This window comes from Glandiceps talaboti, chromosome 15, assembly GCF_964340395.1.
Source record: "Glandiceps talaboti chromosome 15, keGlaTala1.1, whole genome shotgun sequence".
Lineage (NCBI taxonomy): Eukaryota > Metazoa > Hemichordata > Enteropneusta > Spengelidae > Glandiceps > Glandiceps talaboti.
The window spans coordinates 19524414-19552349 of NC_135563.1; the positions used below are offsets into that span (position 1 = coordinate 19524414).

Consider the following 27936-nt stretch of genomic DNA (forward strand, 5'->3'; position numbering starts at 1 on the left):
CGGAAATAAGAATGGCGAAAATAAAGTGTGAGGAAATTGGTGTTTAAAAAGTATGTTGGGTTAGTTTTTTATGGAGCATAAAAACAAAAAGGTGAGTAATGCGTCATATTATATCATAGCAAGAAAATGACGAACTCAGAAATATACCTTCGACGGATTAGTGTAGAATTTTGAAAACTTATGCGTGTTGTCAACGCTGTCGTTAACCAGGCAGGAAAAAATATATCTGTTCTCTAAAAGTTGACAGACAAATTCACTAATTTGAGCTCCATTATTTTCGTCCCTTTGTGCTGCATATTTATGACTGGCAATCAGAATCGAACCATGGCCATCTGTAACTATACAATGACATTGTGTATGACAGTACTTGCGTCTGTTCGACCGTGACCTTCCAAACTTCGTTTACTTCCTTGTGTTGTAAAGTTGTGACACCTGTGTGACCCAAAGCTTCTATATATGTACATATGATAAAGATGGTTGTCGTTTACTGTACTCAAGGACCAATAGCGCTGCAATTTAGCAATACTCTTGCGATTGCTTGACGAGGGGGGATGCCAATGGTTCCTCTATAATTGTCAAACAACAACCCAAAGTCCATATGATGGACTTTTAACAACTTACATGTAAAATACATTATTTTACTGTTATTGCATTGTTATAATATAAGAATTCTGAACAACATAACTCTCTCGTCATGTATGAGCTCACTCTTGATAAAATGGAAATATTCTAAAACATAGGTGTAATGCAAACAAATTCTATAAAAACGCAATTAAACCCAAACATAGGTGTAATGCAAACAAATTCTATAAAAACGCAATTAAACCCAAACATAGGTGTAATGCAAACAAATTCTATAAAAACACAAATATTGCTTTCACAAAAAAAACAAAAACAATAACAACATACACTGAACAGTAGGTGTTCCTTTGAGCTCCCTTGTGAAACAGATATTGACAGTCACTGTAGTGGTATAGTATCAGGAGAATCCAGCCAGTAATGACAAGTATGTTTGGTACATTAGCTCAAGATGAATGTCACAAGCATGAACTAAGAAAGTTTTGAAGATGGTAAATGAATTATGGTAAATTGATGGTATCAGAATTGTACAGTATATACACTCAGAACATTAAATAGTAGTTACATAGCAATACACTGATAGAGAAAGCATGGGTTAAGATTCAATGTATATGTGGTCTTTGGAAAGACAGTTTCACCTGAAGTGACAAATACACTGTATAAATGTACACTTGATATAGCTATTTAGATAGATTCTACTCATGTAGATTCTGGATTGGTCAGATTTATACATAATTAATACTATAGTATTCAGGCATAATCCCATTACAGTTGACTGAGTTCTCCTACTGGCTCAGTTTGCAACTGGTTGCATGAGTTTTTTTTTGTATTCAGTGGTATGAGCTGAAGATTTTATGTACTATGTAGGTATACCCTAGACTGTAACACGCATTTTGTTAATCAAAATTACTGCTTGCACTTGTAGATGGAGTAAGTTGGGACTCAATTTTAAGTGTCCCATGCCTTTTTCATCCTGTGAAGAACTGTACACAAAACTAGAATCAATGCCAGTACTGTGCTTGCTTGCCTAATATCAAAGAGCTAAGTAATATAAATAAACAAACAACAACCATATACCTATGTAAAGATCCAATAGATCCAAATTATTCTTTCTTACTCTGTATCTGTATCTGTATCTGTATCTGTATCTGTATCTGTATCTGTATCTGTATCTGTATCTGTATCTGTATCTGTATCTGTATCTGTATCTGTATCTGTATCTGTGTCTGTATACATCTGCAGTAAATGAGTACAAAAAGCAGCTGTAAATGTCTGACCAGGTTTTGAATTCAGGAAATCAGGAATTTCAAAACACAATTGATTTTAACACTGACAACAAACAATGTCAAATAGGCTCATATAACAATTCAAGCACATAAACAAAAACAATAGTTGTATTTACATGTTTGAATTACAGTAGGAATGATGTTGGTTGGTGTTTGACTCATGGGACATTACATTTTTGACACAAAGCTAGACAAATTTAACTGTAAACTAACAATAACAGAGACACAACACACACAGCGAATCACATTGAAAAGTGATGAGCATTACTATCTGTGTTTACAGTGCAGTAGAAACAGGCTTCTGAAATACCATAGCAACTCATGTGCATGCTTTTCATTTGAATTATAGGCAAGATGAATACATTATTTTGATGGCATAAATTTCGGATGCACTTAAAAGTTGACATTGACATCAGAATCATAGAGAAAATGCACATGCATTAACCTGTCCACAATATATATGTAAATTTTATTCATATTTCATTTCACAAATCAATATAAATATAATACTAAATCATGTATGAGTTTTATGGAAGTATTTTAACATTTAGATAAAATAGCCTCTCAAGTTGGGCATGCCCACTAAAGTGTGGGTAAATAAACTCACAAAGAAGAAGGGTTATTCTGAAAACATTTTACTTTTTGTAAACTTATTTGTAAGGACCTTTGTACTTTATTGTAGTGTATTTTATCATATTGTATATCTTGTTCAGCCATGATAATACCGTATTTCATTTTGCAAATACATGTGTCTATAGCTTGGTCCTTGAAGTTTCAATGTACAGAATGCTGATTGACACACAAATGGAATAGAATATGCTAGTAAGACTAGACCCCTACGCCTCCTTTCATGGTATAATAATGTCACAAAGGTCATTGTTGAAGAGCTACATGTATAACCTGTTGAAACAATGACTCTCTAAAATTGAATCTATTTCAGTTCTAATTAATTAATTAATCATATTTATTGATATGAATTAAAATATTAAATATGGACTCACACAAAGGTGTTGCTCAAGAAATTGTACAAGGAATGTATACAATTGAAAAATGAGAAATATACTATGGAGTGTTATTACAGTTGGTGGATATTCTAGGTCAAAGGTCATATTGAAACTCCATAAATCACTTCTCTATTTTAAGTACTTCATATTATTCTCTGAACTGTAAGATGTGTCAATGTCGTTCTGTTCTCTTTTGACACAGCATATATACAATATAAGACTTTTTGGTTCTTTTGGAAGAGAACAAAGTTGCAGCCAGTTTGAGAATCTGGCTATATACATGTATGTGTGAAATCCATGAAAATAATATTATTACATGGAAGTGAAGTTCCCCTTATGATGTGTGTATACCAGATTGACAATATAGGTGGAGTCATTGTACAGAGTTCAGTGGTATATGGTATAGTACAGGGTGTGCACATTTGTTGGAAAATGCAACAGAATGTGGAATAACTTACTGTATTCACCAGTTTATGACTGGGGAAGAAATATAGTGTTTTCATGCTAATAGCGTAGTCGATGATGCTTCCAGAAATTAAGAACAAAAATTCAAATCAGAATAAGTACAGTTATAAACAAGACTAAAGATTGTGGTAGTCACACTGTTATAGCATTAGTCTGTAAATTCATACAGCTTATTGTTTCACTGTACTAGTCTGCAAGATACACACGATGCATCATTCCACCTTATCAACTACCCTAGATCTTTTCTACTCTGTGGCACTCAGACTGTGCTGTTAAATAATGCAGTCATAAAGAGAGAGCTGTACAACAGAAGTATTTTCCAGTCTAGAGTTCCATGTGCATAATCTGATTAAACTAACTGTTTCTATAAATATGCAGTAATACAGATAAGAAATATCTAATGCAGTATGTCATTTCGAAGCTTGAAAAATAATGATAAATCTTTTTAAAAAGATAAAATTTACACTAGTTTTGATAAACTAAAGTTATCTTTGTATATCAGTTTCATCTCATACACCTGTAAAGCATATAATATGAGGTTATTACTTGTTACCATGTCTTCATTCATCACATCGCCATGAGTGATGTTGAAAGAAGTTGTAAAATGAATGTCACATTGCAGAAATGACATGAATGGTGATGTGATGAACGAAGAGGTGATATCAGGTAATAACCGATTTATCATATGCTGATGCCCCAAAATTCAAAAAGAATTTAAAAAATTAGGAGAGCACAGTCTGCTATGGACTTCTTGCATCACATGACTTTATTGTCAGGTGACACTCATGTGCACATACATGTACATGAAGTCTGCTGATTGTGTCAACCTGCTTGTAGTCTGCTGATTGTGTCAACCTGCTTGTAGTCTGCTGATTGTGTCAACCTGCTTGTAGTCTGCTGATTGTGTCAACCTGCTTGTAGTCTGCTGATTGTGTCAACCTGCTTGTAGTCTGCTGATTGTGTCAACCTGCTTGTAGTCTGCTGATTGTGTCAACCTGCTTGTAGTCTGCTGATTGTGTCAACCTGCTTTGATGAAATGTTTAAATGATTGTCAACTTTCATCAGATTTTGGTGTAACTTTTCATAAATATTTCAAAATACAACTGTAGTAGTAGAGCATGTTCTCTAAAAGCTTCAGAAAATGCTTTATTATGTTTAAGAAAACTGGATGGTCAGGGTTGGTCAATCATGATTGTAACTTCGGTATTATGTTAGAGTGGTAAAGTGCACTGTATACACAGTGGGTGGCATATGGAGATACAAATGTACCATTGCAAAATGCACATATCCTGTAAAGTAGTCATGATGGGTAAATGGTTAGAGTGGTCGGCTTTGAATCTGCAGGTTGCAGCCATTTGTTTCTGAGTGGCTAATGTCCTTGGGCAAGATTTGAACCACGACTGTGTGCCACAGTCCACCCAACTGTATAATTGGGGACCTGGTAGGATAGAGGTTGCAATATGAATGTTTTAATCCTATGTACTTATAAAAGTCTACAATGGATTGTATGCTCCCCAGGGAGTTGAGTAAGTATAAAGGGCTGTTGTGCCACTGTAGATCCGAGCCAGGGGTAATAATTGTAAAGCTGTTTGAGCACAGAGTGGGAAACCACTACATTGTATATAAAAACCAACATTATTATTATTGTTATTATGCGGTTGTAAAAATAGTATCATTTGGGGTATGGATACTTTTGTCAAACTTTCTCTGTTTTGAAACGTGTCTCAGTTTTGTGGTCATATGCCGTAACAACAGTATAGAAGATTGGCCACCATTTTGTTTGTTTGTGTTCAGAATCACTGCATACATGTATGTCTAATCAGAACTTGAAGGGTGTTTTTTGATGGTGTTTAACCTGAATATCATGATGTTTAACATCCCATAACTGATATTTTTTGTTAAACGTCATCAAGAATGATTGATCAGGGCATAGGTGTATGAAAATGTAGTATATTGTCCCAACATATTTTTTCAGTGTGACATATATTACATGGTTTATTGTATGTTAGCAAATCTGTTTGACCAAAATAAACACATATCCTGTTATTTTATTTGATTATGGAATACAGAAATGAAATCATAGCCACTCTGGACACATCTTTATTGATGACAGTAATCAAGTACACTTGCTGTGATATTGATTCATATTTTACTCATCCCATCTGTGTGAATATAGAATATTACAGGCAAGAGACAGCCTCCAATATTTTACTTCAATGTACCACAGCGCGGGTGTTATTTCCTCAGGATGAAAGCTTTTGACATTTCATGCTACAGTGTTTCATCTTCTTTGTTTTTATTCTATCATCCAAATTGGTTATGAAGTAATTTTCTTTTTTAAGAATCTATCATTTTATGTCATGACCTAGGAAATAGGAAATGTTGTCTATACATTTCAAGGTCACTTCCTGGTATAGCCTTTTTACATTGCCAGCTGTGATTTTGCTTCAATGTCTCACTAACTGTATATTGGGGATGTAATGGTTACTTTACAATATAAGTTACCCATGTCTATATAGTTGTACTGTGGGTATTTTGGCTGGCCAAGATAAACAAATGTGACTAGTATTGTACAGGTCCACTGGGTGCAAAGGTTTGGTTTTGGACCACTCCACTTATTTAGACATGGTAAGGGTGCAAAGGTTTGGTTTTGGACCACTCCACTTATTTAGACATGGTAAGGGTGCAAGGGTTTGGTTTTTGGACCACTCCACTTATTTAGACATGGTAAGGGTGCAAGGGTTTGGTTTTTGGACCACTCCACTTATTTAGACATGGTAAGGGTGCAAGGGTTTGGTTTTTGGACCACTCCACTTATTTAGACATGGTAAGGGTGCAAGGGTTTGGTTTTTGGACCACTACACCTATTTAGACATGGTAAGGGTGCAAGGGTTTGGTTTTTGGACCACTCCACTTATTTAGACATGGTAAGGGTGCAAGGGTTTGGTTTTTGGACCACTCCACTTATTTAGACATGGTAAGGGTGCAAGGGTTTGGTTTTTGGACCACTCCACTTATTTAGCCATGGTAAGGATGCAAGGGTTTGGTTTTTGGACCACTCCACTTATTTAGACATGGTAAGGGTGCAAGGGTTTGGTTTTTGGACCACTACACTTATTTAGACATGGTAAGGGTACAAGGGTTTTGTTTTTGGACCACTACACTATATGAAATATGTACAGACATGACTGGGAAAAGAAAACAGACATACATGAAAGTCAAGTCAAGAACACAGTGAATTTATTTCTTTGTTTTAAATGTTTTAAAAAAAGGGTCAGCAGCTTTAACCTAGGGTTGGACAGGTTATCGGAAGCATGCATGTACAAATTTTTTTTTATTGGGGTTCAAAAGATGTTATTCAGTCCTAAAAGTAATGGGACATATCCAAAACCCGCAATTCAAAAAATGAAAAGAACAAACCTTAAATTTTTTCCATGTGTTACGATTGACATGAGGGTTTTTGCTTTAGTTTCTTTGATAGCTGTTCAAATTTGGTATCACAATGAACTAATACTCTCTTTCTATCACATGCATAGCGTTTCCCCGACCCTGCTCATGTTACTAGTCAACATTCTATATATCCACCCCATAATATGCAAGTTACTAGTCAACATTCTATATATCCACCCCATGATATGCACTACTACCCCATGATATGCAGTACTACTCAATATTCTATATATCCACTCCATGATATGCACTACTAGTCAACATCCTATATATCCACCCCATGAGATGCACTACTACTCAATATTCTATATATCCACCCCATGATATGCAAGTTACTAGTCAACATTCTATATATCCACCCCATAATATACATGTATACTACTAGTCAACATTCTGTATCCACTCCTCGATCCTACTGGCACTCCCAACCCATCGGCCACCAACAATGTCCAAGTCTAACATCATGAAAGATATACATGTAAACTGAAACTGAGTTCACTACTCAAGACAATGGGAACTTGACAGCAATTATAAAAGAGAAACCCCATAACTTTAGATCTTCTAAAAGGAAGTTACTAAGTGATATCAACTGATGTCTTTGGTGCTAAGGTTGCTGAACTTTCGATAAAGATATAATCATGAACAATTTAGCAGCTTGGATGTATAATTATGAAACTTCTCCTTTCTGTATGGGTAAAGGAAAATGTAACTTGATGGTATGCATTGTTGTAATATCATACTATGAATATAACTTTATAGTTATACTAAACTTATATGAGAGTACATATTAATACAAAATAATAGATTATTTTGGGGCTTTTTTTAATAAAAAGTAAGAAGCAAGAGACAAACAAAGGGAAAAGTACTTACTGATAGTAATAATAATGAAGTTTTTATTTGGCACGTTGTCCCACATCGTGCACCGCAGTGTAATGATAGCCAAATTTTATTGATGTGAGTAAAAATGAGAAAAACTGGGATTTTACCCACATAGTAAGAAATAGGAGAACACATAATCTTGTGTGCGTCAGTGGCACATGAAATTGAAATTGGCTTAGAGGACGCACTGCTGAAAGTGCTTTACGTCTGTCACATCTATAGTAGTAGTAGTACAGCGTCCTTTTATAGTATAATTCCTCAACCTGCTGGGCCAAGGGAGCATACTGTGGTGCAGTGGACCTTTCTAGTTCATTTATACCCAGGGGAACATACATAAGTTTAGATAAATCTTTAACATAGCAACCTCTATTCTAGACTGTAAGATATGTAGCGTTGTTCCGTCCTCATCGGCCTCCAATGTGTGAGGGCGCCCATCAAGGCGTACCTTACAGAGATAGCCCTATCTTTCCAGGTCTCTATATTGCTTGTGCTTTTGTCTTGACTTTGGTGAAAGATAACATTCATTCCAAGCTCTATGGTTAAAATAAATGAAAAGTCCAGTGTGTACTGGTAGAATAATATAATTCCTGCGCCATTATTTCATGACATGCCATGTCATGATAATGTCCATTTCACTGAATTCAATCGTCAGTTGTTAACTTTCTGAAAGCTCTACATGTAATTGTTGGCAATATTTACTTCTTTCTTTGTTTAACTTGCATACTGTACTTGAAAATTACGAACTTAAAGTTAAAATTACAAAGAAATGGAACAAAAATTTGTGTATTAAAACACAACAAATGTGAAAACTTGATATTGATTTTGAAGTTTTGCAGGATTATTTTCATGGTCACTTGATAGTATGCAAGGATTTAAGCCATGTATTTATGTTTTCTGTGTTCCGTGGGAGTTCAAGACGAGTTTCAAATGTATGTTTTATTTTGTTTGTCAAATTAGAATTGTTAATTGTTTTTTGTCAAAAAGTCTATTTGTGGTAAATTTCTGTATTACATGATGATACCACTCATGGTAAACCACAATAGATATGCACATTGATGACAAACCACAGTAAGAAAAAAGTTACAGCTGTAGATTTAGTCTACTCACAGGCTTTTGAAATATGTATATGACTGGTACAAGTTTTGATTTCTCTGCTTTGTTTCAGATTCAAGATGGCAACACTTCCAAATACATTTCATACCGAAGGTTACAAAAATCTCTCTATTGAGCCCATGAAAACAATTGGTGGGTGTACTTACATTTTGTACTATTGCTATTATAATACTAACAGTAATAAACCACTACCAGAAAGTTTATACCTAAAACTTGTCTAAACCTTGACGCTATTGCTGGTTGCATAAATTTATGGTTTGTATGAATTGGCTGTTTATAATTACTATGTCTATTAGTCAGGTGATTATTACCAGAGTTCATCTCTAACAATTTTCTAACCTCTGACAGTACTGTTATGGTTTGTATGAATTGATGATCTATAAGGTTGTTCCTTGGATCATTCATCAACAAAACCCTATCTGTAGATTTGAATGACTACCACTACTATGGTATTTGCTATCCTAACTGACAGTTTGATTGAGGATTTCATTGTTCTTTACTCATCTACAATCATAGCTGTGTTCCACTGGTCTACAAGCCACACCCCACCACACAGATAATGTATGCGAAACATTACCGTAAATTTGAATAGAATACAACATACGTAATTTAAGATAGAGTGAGGTCGAAGTGTCACATTTCCATGACAACACCTAATTGAGGATTCATCATGTGACCTGATGGCATGATTTAAATAGATAAGATTAGATTAGATATAACTTTATTACAACTATAGAAAATTGACAATTCTATTTGGGTACATAAATGTAATAATAATATTAAAGAACAATGAAATAGGCTAATGTTATAAATTTAAATAGATTAGATTAGATTAGATTAGATGTAACTTTATAACAACTATAGAAAATTGACAATTCTATTTGGGTACATAAGTGTAATGATGATATTAAAGAACAATGAGATAGGCTAATGTTATAAATTTAAATAGCTTAGATTAGATTAAATTAGATTAGATTAGATTAGATTAGATTAAATTAAAGAACAATGAAATAGGTTATTGTTATATATATATATAAGTAAAACAATTTTTGTTGATTAAATATTCTTTACATGAGTTTAGATTCATACAGAGAGCAATTATAATCTCTTTGTGTTTTGATTGCATTATGAATTTAAATTGCTCTTTCTTTTCTATACTATAGAACTCTGTATTGATATCATATTGTATTCAACCAATTAGGTTCTATGTAGGAATGTTATTCAAGACCAGTGGAACACAGCTATGATCATAGATGAGAAAAGGATAGTGAAATTCAAAATCAAAATGTCAGTCAGTGAGTTAGGATAGCAAATAGTGTAATCGCACTAGTCCTTTGAGTCTACAGGTAGGCTTAATCAACAGATCAGCTCATGCAATTTTTGTTTGAAAGAATTAAGAAAGCAAAGTTGTAAAAACGTGGTGTATATGGCATTAGTTGACTTGAAGAAAATGGCATTTAAAAACAATTTAATATAATTTCTTCTCCTTGTTCTCTAATTTTTAACAGGTGTTCAAGATTTATTGAGAGATGACGACTATATTGCTCATGTAGGTTGGCTATATAAAAGAGACAATCCCAAACCATCAAAATCAATTGATAGTAGACTTAGAAGTATGGTGACTATAGTACGCTCTCCATGTAAGTCATGACTAAAGAAAGATGATTTGAGGGTTCTAGATAGACTGTCAACAGTCGTTCGTGCCTTTTTTGCTACGTTTCATCTAAAACAAAGTCGTCGCCTTGCTCCATAGCACTGGATACTAATGTATAATAATTGGAAATGGGGTTGCCATGTCGCTGGTACTCACTGTTGCTAATCAGTACACAGTTATAGTATTGCTCAGGATCGGAGCGAGGTGACGACTTTAGATTTAGATAAAAACGTAGCAAAAAAGGAATGAACGACTGTCGACAGTCTAGGTTTTAGACTGGTGATTTTGAATATCAAGGGTTTTTGATAACTGTCTTCAGCAATACGTTGTTGATAGCTGCCTATTGAATTATCTGTTTAGAGCCAATGTATATATGAAACTCATGCCAGTATCATTATCAGTTTCTTGGAGTAATTACAGATGGATAAAATTGTACAGTTTTAGTTTGTATAAGTGTTCAGAGACATCATTATCTGCTGGTTATGATCTTGGAAAATTTCAGTAATCAATATTTGGCTTTAATACTAAATTTGCAGATGTGATGAATTTCAGTATTTTATATCTTGAAGGAATCTGAATGTATGTTTCTTATTGTCAGAATTTCTAAAATAAAACTATGATAAGACACTGAAGTGAGATCAAAATACTGTCACTGCAAATTGCACCCTTTCTAAATTACTGTCTGTCTCTATAGTCTATGCTACCCCCCCCCCCCCCACACACACACACCTCCATCTTCACTGCAGTATGTACTAGCTGTAGAAATGATACATTAGAGAATGAATGTGATGGAGGTGTAGGAGAAATTCTTGTTGCCATTAGTCATTGATATCCACTTTCTTGTTCATTTTCACAGGGAAAAATTATTACATAGTAGTCCATAAAGGTTCTGTGTATGTATACAATAATGATGAAAGTAAAAAACCTAGGGCATGTTTTAGTTTAGCCGGCTATTTAAGGTAAGTGGAAGACCAATTCATTTCTTGTGACAATTGAATTATAGTTTAAGTAACAATAGGTAAATTGCAAACCCACCATGTTGAATGTTGCATCATGGGAAATGTGATAATAAATACTAATGATATGCAAATTAGATCTAAAAATATGTCTTTTTGGTCAAAAATCTATAATTCCATAATTACTCGGCAAATTTGCCTGAAATTTAATGGGGATGCATCTGGGGATGTGTAGATGAAGGTATATTCACAACATGATGATCCCATCGGTAATATGCAAATTAGGTCTACAAATCTCAATTTCGGTCAAAACCTTGTGTCGCAAAAAGTATATGGGGAATGGGACTGAAACTTGGTGGGGATGTTTCTGGAGGTGTTATTCTGCAGTTACTGTTTGTAACATTGGCCCCAGTAACCATGACCAAGGCCAGTGAATAGAGATTACAAATGTCTATGCACCTAGCAACAAGACCATGCCCATAGCAACAACCAAATGGTAGCGTCTATTGCAAAGATAACAAATTAATAGACCTTTGAGTAAATGTTCTAAAAATGTATACAAATATGCCTAGCAACAAGATCATGCCCATAGCAACAGCCAAATGATGGTGTATTTTACAAAGATAACAACAGGGATGGTTAGGCAAGTGGATAAACATAAACAAAAAACTAAAGCTGTGCTACAATGCCATTGGAACTATTTTCTTAATACAATATACAGGTGATAATTTGTCTGATTATTTTCTCCATGTATGTGTTATGGTAAATACTCTTAACTTGCTATGGTGTAACCGTGTTATGTTAGTTGATGAGTGTTATATTATAGCCTATTAGTGTGTTTTAATTTGGTGTTATGTATCGTAATCCTTGTGGTCTAATATGTTTTGTATATTGACAGAGTGATGCGTGCAGAGGATGTCGCATCCCCAGTCGGTAAAAGTTTCACATTTAAGCTGATACATACTAGTGCAGACAAGAAAACATGGTACTTTGCCACAGGATCACATCGAGAATTACAGGTTGGTTCAGATACTTGATTAAATCCCAAAAGTTACTTGACAAATTAGTGTTATATTTTTCAAGTTGTAATATCTCAAAATTTATAACTGCTTTTGCTCAGTGTGCAAAGTGGAAGGCATGGGAAGTGTCAAACTGCGTTTGCTCAGTGTGCAAAGTGGAAGGCATGGGAGGCGTCAAACTGTGTTTGCTCAGTGTGCAAAGTGGAAGGCATGGGAAGTGTCAAACTGTGTTTGCTCAGTGTGCAAAGTGGAAGGCAGGGGAGGCGTCAAACTGCGTTTCTTCAGTGTGCAAAGTGGAAGGCAGGGGAAGCCTCAAATTTGAAATTTGACAGGAGTGTCCCTGGGGGCATGTCAACAAAATACGTTCATATTATGCACATATTTCTGGAGCTTGCCTTTATTTTGTGCATTCAGGTGATTTAAACTTGTACTACCTGGCCAGTTTTCCATCTAGTCAAAAATAATTAATTCATTGAGAATGTCATAGTGATATTAAACAATACGTGATGCTTTCCTGAAAACATGATAGCATATACGAGTAATGCAAATGAGCACACAAATGCACAGTTGTATTGCTGTTTTCAATTGATATGTGTTTGTAATGATAATAGAAACCCATGACAAGTCATGAGTGGCACTAGTGTAGGTAATTTGGGTATTTGCACTCGTGCTACCATTGTTTCCTGCTGCACTGTCACTTGCTCTGGTGGTAGAAAACATCATATACACTTGTGCAAATACCCAGAGCACTCATACACAATGAGATTGTGTTGTATCATTCTACTTCCAGCTATGGATGGCTGTTGTCAAATCTGAAATGGAAAAAATTTCAGAAGGAGAAGTTTCAAGGCAGTAAGTAGAACATCATTGTTTTGGTATTTTGGTATTTATTTCATTGTGCCAGTCTTTGCTGTCTTAAGTTCCTTAACTAGTTGATTGTGTCTTGATTACTGTTCTATATAGGTAGGTATGGAGGGAAGGAGAGAGGGAGGGGGGAGGGAGGGAGGAGAGAGAGAGAGAGAGAGAGAGAGAGAGAGAGAGAGAGAGAGAGAGAGAGAGAGAGAGAGAGAGAGAGAGAGAGAGAGAGAGAGAGAGAGAGAGAGAGAGAGAGAGAGAGAGAGAGAGAGAGACAGGGAGAGAGACAGGGAGAGAGAGAAAGAGAGAAAGAGAGAAAGAGAGAGAGAGAGAGAGAGAGAGAGGGGGGGTGAGGGAGCGAGAGAAAGAGAGAGAGGGGTGATCAAGACAGTTTAACCATGTAATAGAAATTCAAGCAGAAATAAAGATATTGATTTCAATCAAATTGAATTATTTTCTATTTCAGAACACAAAAGCTGGTAATTGGGTTGAAAAGACCCTCATTAAAACAATCTCTAGACACTATATCACTTGATTCCATTTCACTGGATGATACTGATGCCATATACAATGCATTAGAAGTTGGTGTGATAAGAAGTGATAATCATAACTATAATGATATAGGATCCAGTGGTGAGTAATAGCCTTATATTTGTTGTAACCCATTTCATCCAATATACATCATCCAACTACTGCAACTTAGACATGAAACCTATTATTATCCATCTGGTTTAAAATCTGTAAGATATGTTTTGTGGCATTCTCATCGGCCTGTCAGTTGTCAAGTAATAACTGGTAAGGTATGGTTGCCATTACACTGTACCATGCAGTATACCATCACTGTAACTGCATGGGTACTAAATTTAATATTGCTCATCTGTTGGGTGTTAAACCTACCGGTATTATCACCCATCTGGTTTATCATCTGTAACATATGTTTTGTGGCATTCTCATCGGCCTGTCAGTTGTCAAGTGATAGCTGGTAAGGTATGGTTGCCATGATACTATGTACCATGCAGTATACCATCTACTGTAAGTGGGTACTAAATTTGATATTACTTGTGTATTGGGTGTTAAAACCTGTTATCACCCATCTACAGTCACTGGATGTTAAGCCTGTTGTTACCTATCCTATCTGGGTGTTGCATCTATTATACACTAAGGTGTTAAACCTTCTATTCCCTATCTACAGTAATTGGTGCTTACACCCGTTGTTACCTACCCTATATGGGTGTTGCACCAAACACATGCTAAGATGTAACCAGAGTTTAAACGTGGGTGTTACCTATTTGCATTTTACAGTAACTAGGTGGTATTAGTACAAATCTATTGCAAGTAAGTGCTATAACCGTTTCCACACTACCAATGGAAAGCAAGATGGTAGTATCCACAGTTGATCAAAGCACAGAACCCGTAAATGTCAATTTTGGTCTCAAATAAAAAATAAAGTTGAATTTTCTTCACAAGACTCTACCTCTGTTTTCATTTCCCACAGTGTTCTTCATGCATTCCTCAAATGTAGTATATGTGACTTTAACAAGAAGGTAATGACTTATAGGCATGCTGTAACTGAGGTCAAATTAATGTGTTGTCGTTGTTATTTAACATTTATTTCATGTGTTGATTGTTGTCATATCAAGTACTAGTATGCAAAATGTGATATGTTAGTAGTATGCATGAATGTTCCTATATATCTGTATATTAAAAGTATTTATTTCATGTTTTGATTATTATTATCACTTCAAGTAGAGTGTGTTATTAGCAGTGTCAGCACTTACATGTAAATGTATCTATTGAAGATGTCTTGACCAGTCACTATAATCTTCTGATGATCTTTATTAAAACCGACGTTTCGGCAACGCAACAGTTGCCTTCTTCAGGGTAAAACTCGAACGTATTCCTGGATGGTAAATAATCTAGGAATACCATCCGGGAATATGTTGCCGAAACATTGGTTTTAATAAAGATCATCAGAAGATTATAGTGACTGGTCGAGACATCTGTAATTTTTACCTCACACTTTGCCAACATTAAGATGTACTCCCACCCACTCCTTTTAACTTCAATTGTTGTAGTTGGACTGAGTCTATCTCTTGAACCAATGCATCTAATGATACAAAAAACATATAAAAACTCTTATTTCATGTTTTGGTTATTATCATATTAATATGGCTTATTCATATGAGGGCGTCACCTAGGACCAGGCTTGGCCAGAGCAAATACATTCACATTGGCAACCTTAGTCATAGACAAACTTTACCTCAAATCTAGACCACTTCTTCGCTTTGGGACAAATTCTTGTCTGAGCAAGGCTCAGACCAAACCGTTCACGCTTGTTGTGAAGCCTTTGTTTGAGCCTGGCCTTGACCTGGTCTGTAAGGTAAGACATGTTGTGTCACTTTAATAATCAGCTAATAGGGCTGGACAACATGACATGTCCTACAGTCTAAACTTTAATGTAAATGTGGATATTTTTATGACTACAGTATTTTATTAGCTGCGACGGGTGATGCCTAGTGGGAACTATTACATTGGGTTCCATCCATCCATGCATGTATGTGTGCATCTTTTCTCTTTTCTCAGACATGCATCAGTGGTGGTGGCCAAATAAGTGTCCATTTTGCCTGATACAGTTTTCTAATTAGACCTTAACCTTTGATCTTGACCAATATTTTCAAGGTCATATAAGTGAAATTTGTCTTTCTACCATGATAACTCAAGAAGTTGAATACACAGACTCCATTCAAGTGTCTATGCCCGTAATATCAAAGATACGCTTTCTTTTTATGCTTTGAACTTGAACACCAACTTCAAGGTCAAATTATAGCAATTTGCATAATAACTTAGGATGTTTGTATCTAGAGACACCATTCAAGCATCTATACCTATGTTTATAGAGCTTTAGCTTTCAAATGGATACTAAAGCTCTGACCTTGACATTTATTGTCAAGGTCAGAGAGTGAATTGTTCAGTAATTTTGGGAGTGTTGTACCGAGAGACATCTTCAAATGTGCACCCTCATTGTTAGAGGTACGTTTACTATTCAGACAGGCTTTTGACCTTAACCCTCAATTTCAAGGTCAAATTTAAATTTGTACAATATCTTTGCAACACAGTCTTCAACTAGTTCCAAAGACTCATTTTTACGAAATTAATAAACTTGGTACATTGTGCTTAATAAAACATTTCAATCACTGCTTATTTTATAGTCTGAAATTAGTCTTCAGTGAAAATTTCCTGGTCTATTGTATATTAAAGTGGCCATATGGATGAGAATTTGGTATTGATTTTGGATTTTTATTTGATAAAACAGCTTCACTATGTTTTTCTACGTGAAAAAATAATGTGAAATAACATATACCAAGTCCATGTTCATAACTCAATACATTGCAAAAAGTGTAAAAAGTTTGTTATTGTACGTACAATAACAAACATTTTACACATTGTTAAATGTTTTGCCATTTATTGAGATGTGAACATGGACTTGGTATATGTTATTTCACATTATTTTTTCAAGTAGAAAAACATAGTGAAGCTGTTTTATCAAATAAAAATTCCAAATAAATACCAAATTCTCATCCACATGGCCACTTTAATTTATTTACACTATTGTTGCTTTAAGTTTATCTTAAATTCATAGTTTATCCTAAACAGCTATAAGTTCCCGTAATATATTATTTAAAAAGACTGTATACCTTGCTTTGAACTCTTTATTCTAATAGATCTTCAGCAATGCATGTTAAGTCACTCTTTTTAATTTAACAATTTAAAATCTACAAAATATTTTTCAAAATGTTTAAAAAATGGCCGTGATTTGTGCCATTGGAAAAAAAATTAATCACCTAAACTATGGTGTTAGTCTGCATGTAGCTGTCTTGCTTTCTGTTCTTTAGATCTACCTAACCTTGCTACTCTGTATCTTTTTCTTCTTTTTTGCTTTGTCTGGTGCAAATCTTGGCATCCAAGGTATGGCTGATGAATACCTTGAAATGGAAGATAATCGTGGCTTTGAAAGTGAGTAAGGGTGAAATGAAGACTAACAGCTTGCTAAACATTTCATTCTCTTATATAACATTTCTGTATAAACCATAGGGATTCTACATAGCCTAGGTACTGTAAACCATTTCTTTTTAATTCCCCATGAAAGGGGGACTATTACAATGGGTTCTGTCCGTCCGTCCGTCCAACCGTCCGTTTGTCTGTCCGTCTGTTCATCCATCTGTCTGTCTCGCCGTCCATCCATCCATTTCTCAGATCATCTGTGATAAACATAATTTCTCTGACATGAAATATTCAATTATTCAAACCTGGCACAAAGGTGACAATATATCTTTTACATTACTTTGTTTTAGCAACATATGCAAATCAATATTACTGCATAACTCAAAATCTATAGTATGTACTCCATTCAAGTGTCTACCCACATATTATAAAGTTTAGCTTTCATTAAGAACTGAACATTTGACCTTGATTGTGACCTTCAGAGACAGTTATCAAAATCGAGTTAATTCATGTACATGTCATGTATATTGCAGACACTTTGTGATATTTAAGAGGTATTTAACTGCAATCAATATTTTGTAAGCTTTTTGGCACAGGTAATAAAGAACAAGGGAGATACACACATGCTTTGATTTTGGTGCTCATATAATTTTTTTTACTGAATGGTAGCCATATTTGTTGTAAAAATCAATGATAAAGCAGAGACTCCATTCAAGTGTCTGTCCCTAAGATGTTACCTTTTCGTTGATATGACCTTTCTGTTAGTATCTTTATATGTGACCCTGACTTGTACTTTCACAAAACAGATCAGTTTCATCTGTTAGTCACACAGAAGTAAAGTATTGAAGGGATTAGCTGTGTCTTCTTTGAAGACTTGTCAGTATTGATTTTCATACCAATAGTAGAAATCAATAGTAGAAATCAGTCATGTGACATGACCAGTGTACAGTCATGTGAAGACTACTTTCAGTCATGTGACCTGACCAGTGTTCAGTTATGTGACATGACTCACATTACAGAATCTTTTAACATGACCATCTTTCTTTCGGATTCTTCTTTGTCTTTGTAAAAAGTACACGACTCGGAGTTGAGTAAAATCTTACTGTTAGCAATACAGCAGAGGAAGTCAAAAACAAAATTATGTAATCATTATAAACTTGGCTGACTACATGTGCAAATTCATTGAGTGGATCCTCATTTTGAAAGTCTTCAGGTCTACACTGTCTGTGATGTGGTTTGGTAGGGTGTTCCATAGTCTGATAGTGTCCAGTGGTGTCATGTGATATGACAACTGTACATGGCTTCATTTTGAGTTTACATCAATGTTAGGCAGGGAAGCAGTCAATATCAAGGAAATTAGGTTTCTACAAAACATTGACTGCCCTGCTCAATTTTCCTTGATTTGAACTGTTGACAAAAACAACATGGTGATCGAATTGAATGTTTTAGTGTATTTCACTGAAATAGAACAAATATTGGTACGTATGTACCAATGATTACTTGTACCTGTGTACATGCATACTAGTGGCATTTGCCCTGCAGTGTAATACCTTAAATATTATTGCATACCTATGTACAAATGATATTCAAAGGAGTGTGAGATCATTCCTTATATACTAAATCATAGTGATCGCAGACTCGAGGATGAGTTTTATGAAATTTCACTGTTTTGGATGAACATATGTAATAATAACAGAATCCTATGAAGCATGAGAACCAGTGTTGGTACTTGGGGGTATTTGGACTCATGCTTGTCTTGCTACACTCTTTAAAGTATGACTGCTGAGAGCACTGCAAGCACTCATTCAGATACCCCAAGTACACCAAACCTGCTCTCACATATCATTGGCTTCTGTCGAAGTATTTCATACATAAACACGAATCTCCCAATTGTTATTATTTTAGATGAAGAAAGTGATAGTGATGATAGCTATGAGTCACCAATTGATGAGACCGCAGATGAGGAATTGGATAAGCGGCGCAGTGTGGTAGCCAGACCATTGCCACCAACACCAGGTGTTGATATTTCAACCCGTCCACCAGCCAAGATACCAACTGGTTCTTCTAATACATTACCAGGCCAGGTATTACCAGAAAATAGACCACAGATGCCACTCCCAACAACATTGCCATCAGGGGCTAAGCCTCTCTCACCAAAGGGAGCAATGCAGCTACCCCCAACATCATTGTCATCAGGGGCTAAGCCCATCTCACCAATGGGAGCAATGCAGTTACCCACAACATCAGCACCCAAATTACGACCATGGGAGCATCAGAATAAAAGGCCAGAAGTGGCACCAAGACCTACAGGTCCTGCGCCTGGCCCAATAGGAGGAGTCAAAATGACAGATATTTCTAATATTAAACTTAGACAAGTGACAAATAAACCCATGTAAGTATATTTCAGCTTGTACTTAGCATGCAATATCATGATGACTACTGATATGGAAGGAAAATTGTCCTTTCAAGATCTTGTAGCTATATGTTTGTACACTCTGGTGTTTATTGTAAAGTTTGAGCATAGACCTTGGTCTATGGTTTGAGTGTGTAACTTCAATAATATCTGTCAGTGTTGTAATAAATGTGAAGACAAAACTTTCTTAATCTCTTTAAAGAATACACTAATCACTAATATTATCACAGAAAAGCCATCTTGTCTTGTCTTGTCTTGTCTTGTCTTGTCTTGTCTTAGTTGTCTCCTCCATACACTTATTGTTATTTTTCCTTTTTTTTGTCTACTTTCTTTAGAGAACTAAATGCTCACAACTCAGAAGGGCCACCCACAAGAGAAGCACCAAGGCCAGAGGTAAATGAGACTATACAACATTCAAAATCATCTAGTGCATGAGCTGAGGGCAATTAGTATTTGATTTATGTGAATCATATTATTACATATGATATGCAAATGAGCACATGATCGTTCATTGAACATGAAAGCACATTAGTGCACCGTATCATTTTTACAGAAATTTGTAATAACAAAACCCCATACTGCATGAGTTCCAGTGTGGATATCCTTACGGATATTTGCATGCATGTTTGCAGTGTCTGCTGGGTTCACTGTCATAAGCATAGCGAGGCCATTCATTAGCATATTCAACATGTCATAAAAGTAGTGTGTATCTATCTTTAAACCCAAGACCTTGATTGCCAGTGTAGTAATTTTATCATTGCGTGTCATTGCTGTATGTAAATGTAATGATGGATTATACACACTGTATATCAGAAATGATGAATGTGAAAATCAAAATATCAGTTTTATCTTTGACATATGAAATTTTTCTTTGTGCTTGATAACTTGCTAAGCCAAACTTATCAGGAGACTCAACACTGATCCCGTATTCGACCCAACTGTCTGACTGTACTAGACCACTGCAGGACAGTAACGTCATGTGGCAGCTCAACAAATCTTATATGAACTTATACGTTTTTGTCATTCTGTCATAATGAAGATCGACATAGAATATCTTCTGTTTTCTTGCAGCCCAAAAAAAGACCAGAAATTCCACTAGGTAGACCCAAATTACCAACAAGACCAAAGGTAAGCAATAGGGAACTTTCAATCCAGACTGAGCATGCTCAGATGCAAAGGACTATTATCTGTAGTTATTGTAATATCTAATAAACTCAATAAATTGCAAACCATAAATAACTGTGTAAAATCTAAAATAAGATTTTATACATTTTCTTCTCTTTTTTTTTGCAATTTATTGAGTTACAAACAAGGACTTGACATACGTTGATTCACATTAATTTTTCAAGTAGGAAGCCATGAGAAAATTGTTTTATAAATTAAAAATCCTAGATAAATATCCAATCCTCATCCATATGGCCACTTTGATAAATGATAAATCAATAATATTTCAACTTTAATAACAAATAGTGTAACCTGAAAAATGATAAATATGTTTACCTAATTTTTCACTTTAAATTTACTCTTTGTTATCCAACAGGAAGAATTATTGCCTGCCAGTGCAAACTTAGCATCACCAGACAAAGCATTGGCTGAAAGGTAAGGGAATCATTCCATTATGTCATCAAATGTGTTCATGAATATGTGTCAATTTGATTCATAGAGCAGCTTCCCTTATGTTCAAATATCTGTTGTATTGTTTCAGACCATTGTTGTATATGCATTGTAGTGTTTTTTGTTCATATATATGTTATATTGTTTCAGACCATTGTTGTATAGGCATTGTACTGTCTTTTGTTCATATATCTGTTGTATTGTTTCAGACCATTGTTGTATGGGCATTGTAGTGTCTTTTGTTCATTTTCTTGTTGCATTACATGAGACCATTGTACAGTTACTATAACTGTTTCTTGTTTTTCACCAATGATGAATTTCTTTTCCTGTAGTTACTTAAATGAAGAATGTGTCCCTGGTATGTATTTGGTCAGAGAAAGCCGAGATCCTGGTACCTGTGTAAGTTTAAGTTGTATTAACCCTCATCACCATATTCTGAACTTTGTTTTACAAATAGCTTTTTTTTTTAATTTGATTTTTATTCACGACAGCTTTGTGAGAATCAAATTACACCCTTTCATGTTAAAGCATCGGAAATTTCAAGCTTGAGATTAAGTTGTCATTTTAGGGAGTCAGGTCCACATAACCATTTTTCATGACACAGAAACAGAAAAGCCTCTCCATAGCTTCATTCTGCTGTTTGACTCTGTTGACAGTGGTATGTCAGGACTTTCCCTGTCAGTCCACAAAGACAGAGGGCAACTTTGTTTATGTATTAAAATGAATTGTAGATTATAAACATCTTCATCTTTATTTTATCAGGTTGTAGTTGTCTTTGATGGTCCAAGGAGGTCTTGCTTACATTATAAAGTATTTACAAAGGTAAGTGTCATAGCTTAAGTCTGTCATATTTTACTGTACTTAACCTACCATGAAAACATTATTAATTTAATGAAACCTAACATTTCCAAGATGGTGTTTCCTTTATATACATTATTATGACTACCAATTTTGTGTGTGTGTGTGTGTGTGTGTGTGTCTGTGTCTGTGTCTGTCTGTGTTTGTTTGTTTGTTTGTTTGTTTGCTTGTCTGTCTGTCTGTCTGTCTGTCTGTCTCTGTGTGTGTGTGTGTGTGTGTGTGTGTGTGTGTGTGTGTGTGTGTGTGTGTGTATCTGTGTCTATCTGTCCTGCATGTTGTATAATATATGTGTATATGTGTATGGTATGTGTGTGTATATGTGTACATACATAGGTACACATGTATGTTTGTGTGTGTGTGTGTGTGTGTGTGTGTGTGTGTGTGTGTGTGTGTGTGTGTGTGTGTGTGTGTGTGTGTGTGTGTGTGTGTATGTTTCTTTGACCACAGGGTCTCTGTGTATTAACTGTTCTAATGGCATATTTCAGCAGGATATATAAAAAGATTGTTGATGATGATGATTTATATTCCTAAACTGTATTTGGTCACATGTATGAAAATGCCCTGTTGTCTATCTAGAATAATCAAATGCCTGACATTTCAATCTCACAAAGTTGAATCTAAGCCATATTATATGCTATGTATTAAACCTGTGATCATTCTAAATAACCTTTGACCTCTATCTCACCATGAGTGTACATGCACTGACTACTAATTCAAAGACAATGCAAATTTTGCATCATAGATATATAATGTTGTGATTTCTCTGTTTGTCTTTGTAGAACCAGCTGATGTACCTTCAGCCAGATGACCCATCATTCTCTACTCTAGAAGAAATGTTGAAATACTACAAATCTCACCCCTTGCCAACAACAAACCAGAAATTAACAAAACCCTACCAAGGTTGATAGTAATAATAATAAAGTGATCAGTATATTGTATGTTACACCAACCTTCAACTCCTTAAGATGAGCAAAGTAATCACAACTTAGAGCATCCCTAGGTATCCCTGACTTCTCCATTATGATGAAACTACATTGTACCATCATTGCCTCACTGGAGCCCTTCTGTTCCTTACAATACATGACTGCAATGATATGTTAGGTGCTGTCTGTATCTATTCACAGACATCTTGAAGATTATCAATCAGTTTTCAGTGATTTGAGAAGCAGTAGGAAATATGATATCCAAGGGGAACTTGGCAAACTTGTTTGCTGACTTTTTATAGATATATCTGGAGTTATAAATCCAAAGATGAAAATACTGTGGCTAACAGTGTCAGTCGTGTAGCCACCATAGATGTAACCCTTGTTACCTTCCTTCTTATAGTATATGTTTCTTCTGTAAGGTAGCCTGCTGCTGTCCATGTTTGGCTGCCCCACAATAGGTTATTTGTCTGTTATCAGTCACTGTATACATCCCACATGCTTTTCACTGACATAGTAATTTTGAGACCTGTTTTTTTTTTTTCTGGTGCATATATGTGTTACTGAATTTGAAATGGAGCCAGCATTAAGACAACGGTATTCACTAAGTACTACTGGGGAAATATTGCTAACCATATAAGCAAACAAAACAAACATTACATATTCAAACTTTTAAATTTTTACAACCAAGATGACAGGACTTTCATAAACAATCTTTCAATTATATATAAAACACTGTTAACTTGCAATTTTAACAAATGGCAATGCATCATTAAGATTAAGTAGAGCAACTTATAGGAGATATTAAGAACACTTATTGTGAGCAAAGTAAACTTTCCATATGGAAGGTAGTCTACATATGCTAATTTGGCCTGTACAATTTCACTTCCTTCAAAATATTGTTTTTTTATACAATGTACACATATGAAACTTGCCTGTATCAGACTGTATGTGACAAAAATGAATTTGTGCATATTTTTCCAGTTCCATTTCTAGTTTTTGAAGGACTGATATATATGTAGGATTAGTTAAGTAGGGATATAGTTTTTTGAAGGGCGCGTTTTAACCATAAGGGTTGTGTCCCTTTTTGTTGTTTCTCATCTTTACACCATAACAGTGATGGGATGGTCAGTTTAAATTTTGTTACAAAATGTGGGTGTACACGTTGATGATGTTTTGAATTGATAATCATCTGTTAACAGTCTGGACGCTGTAGAAAGGCCAATTGAAGTGTAGCATATTCAGTGTGCTGCTGTGTTTTTGTTGGCTGTCATACCTCCTAGCCCTCATTTCCAAAGTTTGTCCTGATTAATGATAAAATTGATTGAGGTATAATTAAACCACACCCCCAAAAATCATTATTGATCACCTGTAAGTTAAATTTACATATTAAGTACATGTAAATTACTTGCAAATTATCACCTGCCCACTAATTGTTTAATGATAACTCTTGTGTGTGTGACCATCTCAGTAATGCTTGCACATTTACATAATGACTTCATTTGAATACTGATAGTCTGGCTAGTTGTGCACATTTGCATAATGACTTCATTTGAATAATGATAGTCTGACTTGTCATGGTTGTAAGCACAGCCCACTGTGATGTCAGTGCGTAGCGGTAATCAGGACAAGCTTTGAATACAAGGGCTAGGAGGTACAACAGCTCACGATGTTAACACAACAGCAAAGTCAACAGGCTAAATTGAAGTCAGAAGGAAACTGAACCGCTTGCATTATTCTAGATATCTCAAACTTCTATAATAAACTATCATTTCAGCCAGGTACTCATTTGTAACATTGCCGTTGACATGACTAGCATTATAGAAGGAGTTGACCATAGAGGGGGTCAGTTTTTTTTTTTTTTTAAATCGTCTGAAGCAAAACTAATGTGGCCATCCATGTGTTCTATATATTATAATAAAAATATTAGTTGAAATGAATGAGGCACATTGTAAATAAACATACACTGTATATATTCATGTACAGTGTCTTTTTATGCCAATACATTTGGTTCAGTACTAGGTATATAGTTTGACAATTAAGAAGTTTTGTTTGAGAACCTGTGCAGGTCAAAAAATAATAGACATTCCATGTCATATTCAGTTTAATTTTATCAGTGAATTAATCCATTCGGTTGTCATGGCAACACTTGTTAGCAAGCGAAAAATAGAAAACAGATAATCTAGGTAGCCAATATGGATGTTATGTCAGTTTCATATCTTTATTTGAATTTCTTGAAAGGCTCCCAAACTTTGACAGAATTCATACCCAACAGGAGTCAAACTAACGATATCACTCGTATATGTATGACAGGAAAGGTGACAAAATTAAAGATTAGTTGAAAAAATAACAATTTGATATAGCAAAGTTAGATGTTGTCATGGATACAGAATCCACGTGTCGTATTAATAGTTCTCATGATTATTTTCTGATTTTGGGTTTTAAAAATAGAAGATAGAAATTTTGAATATAATAACTATCCATGTTGAAAAATGTCACCTTTTTTGTCATTTTTTATTCCTTAAGATTTGTTGTATTTTTCTATTTTCATCAGCCTTGAGTCTGATGTTAGAGCAGTGTAAGACTAATGAGGGCGCCCTGACATGGTCTTCTCTTCTGTTTGCTTTCAATACAAAAATGTATATGGTTTGTATTGATATGGTTGAAATCTATTAGGGACAATATGAGAGAGCCCTTTGATACGTGAGTGCAAGTGTGGCGTACTTGGGGTATTTGCATGAGTGCTTGCAGTGTTCTCTGTGCCCATACTGTCCGCAGCAGAAAACACTGCAAGCATGAGTGCAAATACCCTTTAGTACCCACACTGGTACTCATGTGGCATGGGGTTCTGTTATTATTACATATGTTTATTTGAAACAGCAAATTTCCATATAAAGCATACAAATCGTACAACACAAATGTGTGTAATGAATGATTGCATCCTCATTTGCATATCATTTGTATGCAGGTATGCAATAATGTTTTCGGTATTACACTGCAGTGAAACTCACTAAGTATTCACATGCACCAGTTGGCAGAGACTGAGGTAATCATGGTACCAAATAAATTCACCCATGATTAATTGCACCAACACTGAAAACAGTAAAGTGAAGGATACTAGCTTCTCTGTGTGTATTGTACAGCTCAAAATCATACCCAATGATTCAATTTTAACTATATTACCAGATGTCTGCTGCTCACATATAATTTATAATTCTACATAGCAATCTTGTACTCAGTTGCTGGAATGAGTTCCTGACCAAGTATTTGAATTATTTTCTAGTTGGGAAAAGTCTTCATATTTATAGATTATGAATCTTGTACTGTATTTGCAGGCAAATTAATAGTGTATAAATTATTTTATAGGTTTGTAGTATACACATCTTCATAAACAGAATGTTGTGTCTACTTTCATAAACAACGGCCTGTATTGGCACAGTGCTTTTAAATATTTCATTGAATATCCAGATGTGTTCTAGTTGGGGTGTTTGTAGTACCAGCACTCCATAACAGTTCAACTTATCCACACCTGCAAACAAGATAATTACTGTTTCTTGTGTGCTTTTAAAAAAGTGATGTCAAGAAATTTTCTTTAGAACTTACTGATGACATCAGCCATTTTTATTTTGTATGGCTCATAAATATATATATACAGGAATTAATTGATGATAAACTTAACAAATTATCCCTTTCTTTCCAAATGTTCTCTGGTATAACAAGTAAATGTAATTTACTGTATAAATTAGAGCATTCACATGCGTTTTTAAAAGTCAAAATGCTTTCTTTGTGTAGGTCAGAGGTCAATGAGTAATCTTCGCAACAAACAAGTTTGGGTGTAGTGAAGCAGAGCCAAACTTATCCATCAAGATCTCTCTTATGAAACTCTCACTGACTTTAATAGTCGTCAACCATTGGTTCCTTTGATTACTGACATCAACATTGTCACTTGGGGATCCATGCAATAGTTTGGTATGCAAGTGTTACAAACATGCATGTTACCACATCAATGTAATTTGAAAGGGGTGGAGCCTTAGCCATTGTTCACCTACTCTCAGTAAGATATTTTCTTCATGGAACAGAAAATTGTAGCAACAGAGATATACAGATTTCTATTGGGTGATAAGTCAGGGTCAATGAAGGTTGACTTCTAAGACCAATTGCAATGCCAACAATATTTGCTGAAATGAAAATTTGTGGCTGTTTAGAGATATCTTCATCTATTTTGATACTATACTGGGTAAATATACCCATAATACAAATATACACTGTAGACATTGAACCGATGCGTGATGTAGATTATATGAACATTAAATTTGCCAGTTATTTGGATCAGTTTTGTTTTTTACTTAGAACTTCTCAAAGTGCTGCATTGCTATATCACAAACTCAATTATAGCATTACCATGTGAAGATATTTAGTCAAATTTTATAGTACAAAGCAACATTCGTTGTTATAACTAATGATATGTAAATGTATGCAGAATATATAATTGTCATTACTTCATTACAAATTGTATCTATGGGGTGTCATAGTTGGTAATAATACATATACAGCTATAGGGTTTAGCAGTATTGCTAGAATAGAAAAAACTAAGATGCCAAAAATACATTCTTATTTCACGTAATTTATTGTTTCGCCAACTGAATTGATAAGCTGTAGTAATTGAAGTCTACAAACTGTGTCGTAGTTGAGCAGTTATAGTCAAGTATCATTTTGAATTGAAGGTGATAATAGCTGATTTCTTACTTTATTTCAGAGATTTTCTTGCCTTATTTTCCAAGATATTGTATAACACTATTAAGGCAGTGAATATCAAATATAAAGCTGTTTAGCTGTATTCTTTTTGCAAATAAAAAATTGTGCCCA

At 34.9% G+C, this 27936-nt stretch overlaps 1 protein-coding gene across 1 annotated transcript; it reads left to right on the forward strand.

The window, feature by feature from the left end:
• LOC144446496 (uncharacterized) lies at positions 1-27930 on the forward strand. Its single transcript, XM_078136269.1, has 14 exons — positions 1-91; positions 8829-8908; positions 10285-10416; positions 11287-11389; positions 12285-12405; positions 13196-13257; positions 13727-13893; positions 19168-19654; positions 20011-20068; positions 20747-20803; positions 21216-21274; positions 21622-21688; positions 22052-22111; positions 22927-27930. The coding sequence occupies exons 2-14, from the start codon at positions 8836-8838 to the stop codon at positions 23050-23052; spliced, it is 1572 nt and encodes a 523-aa protein (XP_077992395.1). The 5' UTR covers positions 1-91; positions 8829-8835; the 3' UTR covers positions 23053-27930.
• The last annotated feature ends 6 nt before the right edge of the window (positions 27931-27936 follow it).

What these genes read in the sequence shown, in the direction of transcription:
- LOC144446496 (XM_078136269.1), top strand. Translation starts at nt 8,836, where the DNA reads ATGGCAACACTTCCAAATACATTTCATACCGAAGGTTACAAAAATCTC. An exon ending in GAAGGAGAAGTTTCAAGGCA is followed by an intron (nt 13,258 to 13,726) that starts GTAAGTAGAACA and finishes TTTCTATTTCAG; the next exon opens with AACACAAAAGCTGGTAATTG. An exon ending in GCCGAGATCCTGGTACCTGT is followed by an intron (nt 21,689 to 22,051) that starts GTAAGTTTAAGT and finishes TTATTTTATCAG; the next exon opens with GTTGTAGTTGTCTTTGATGG.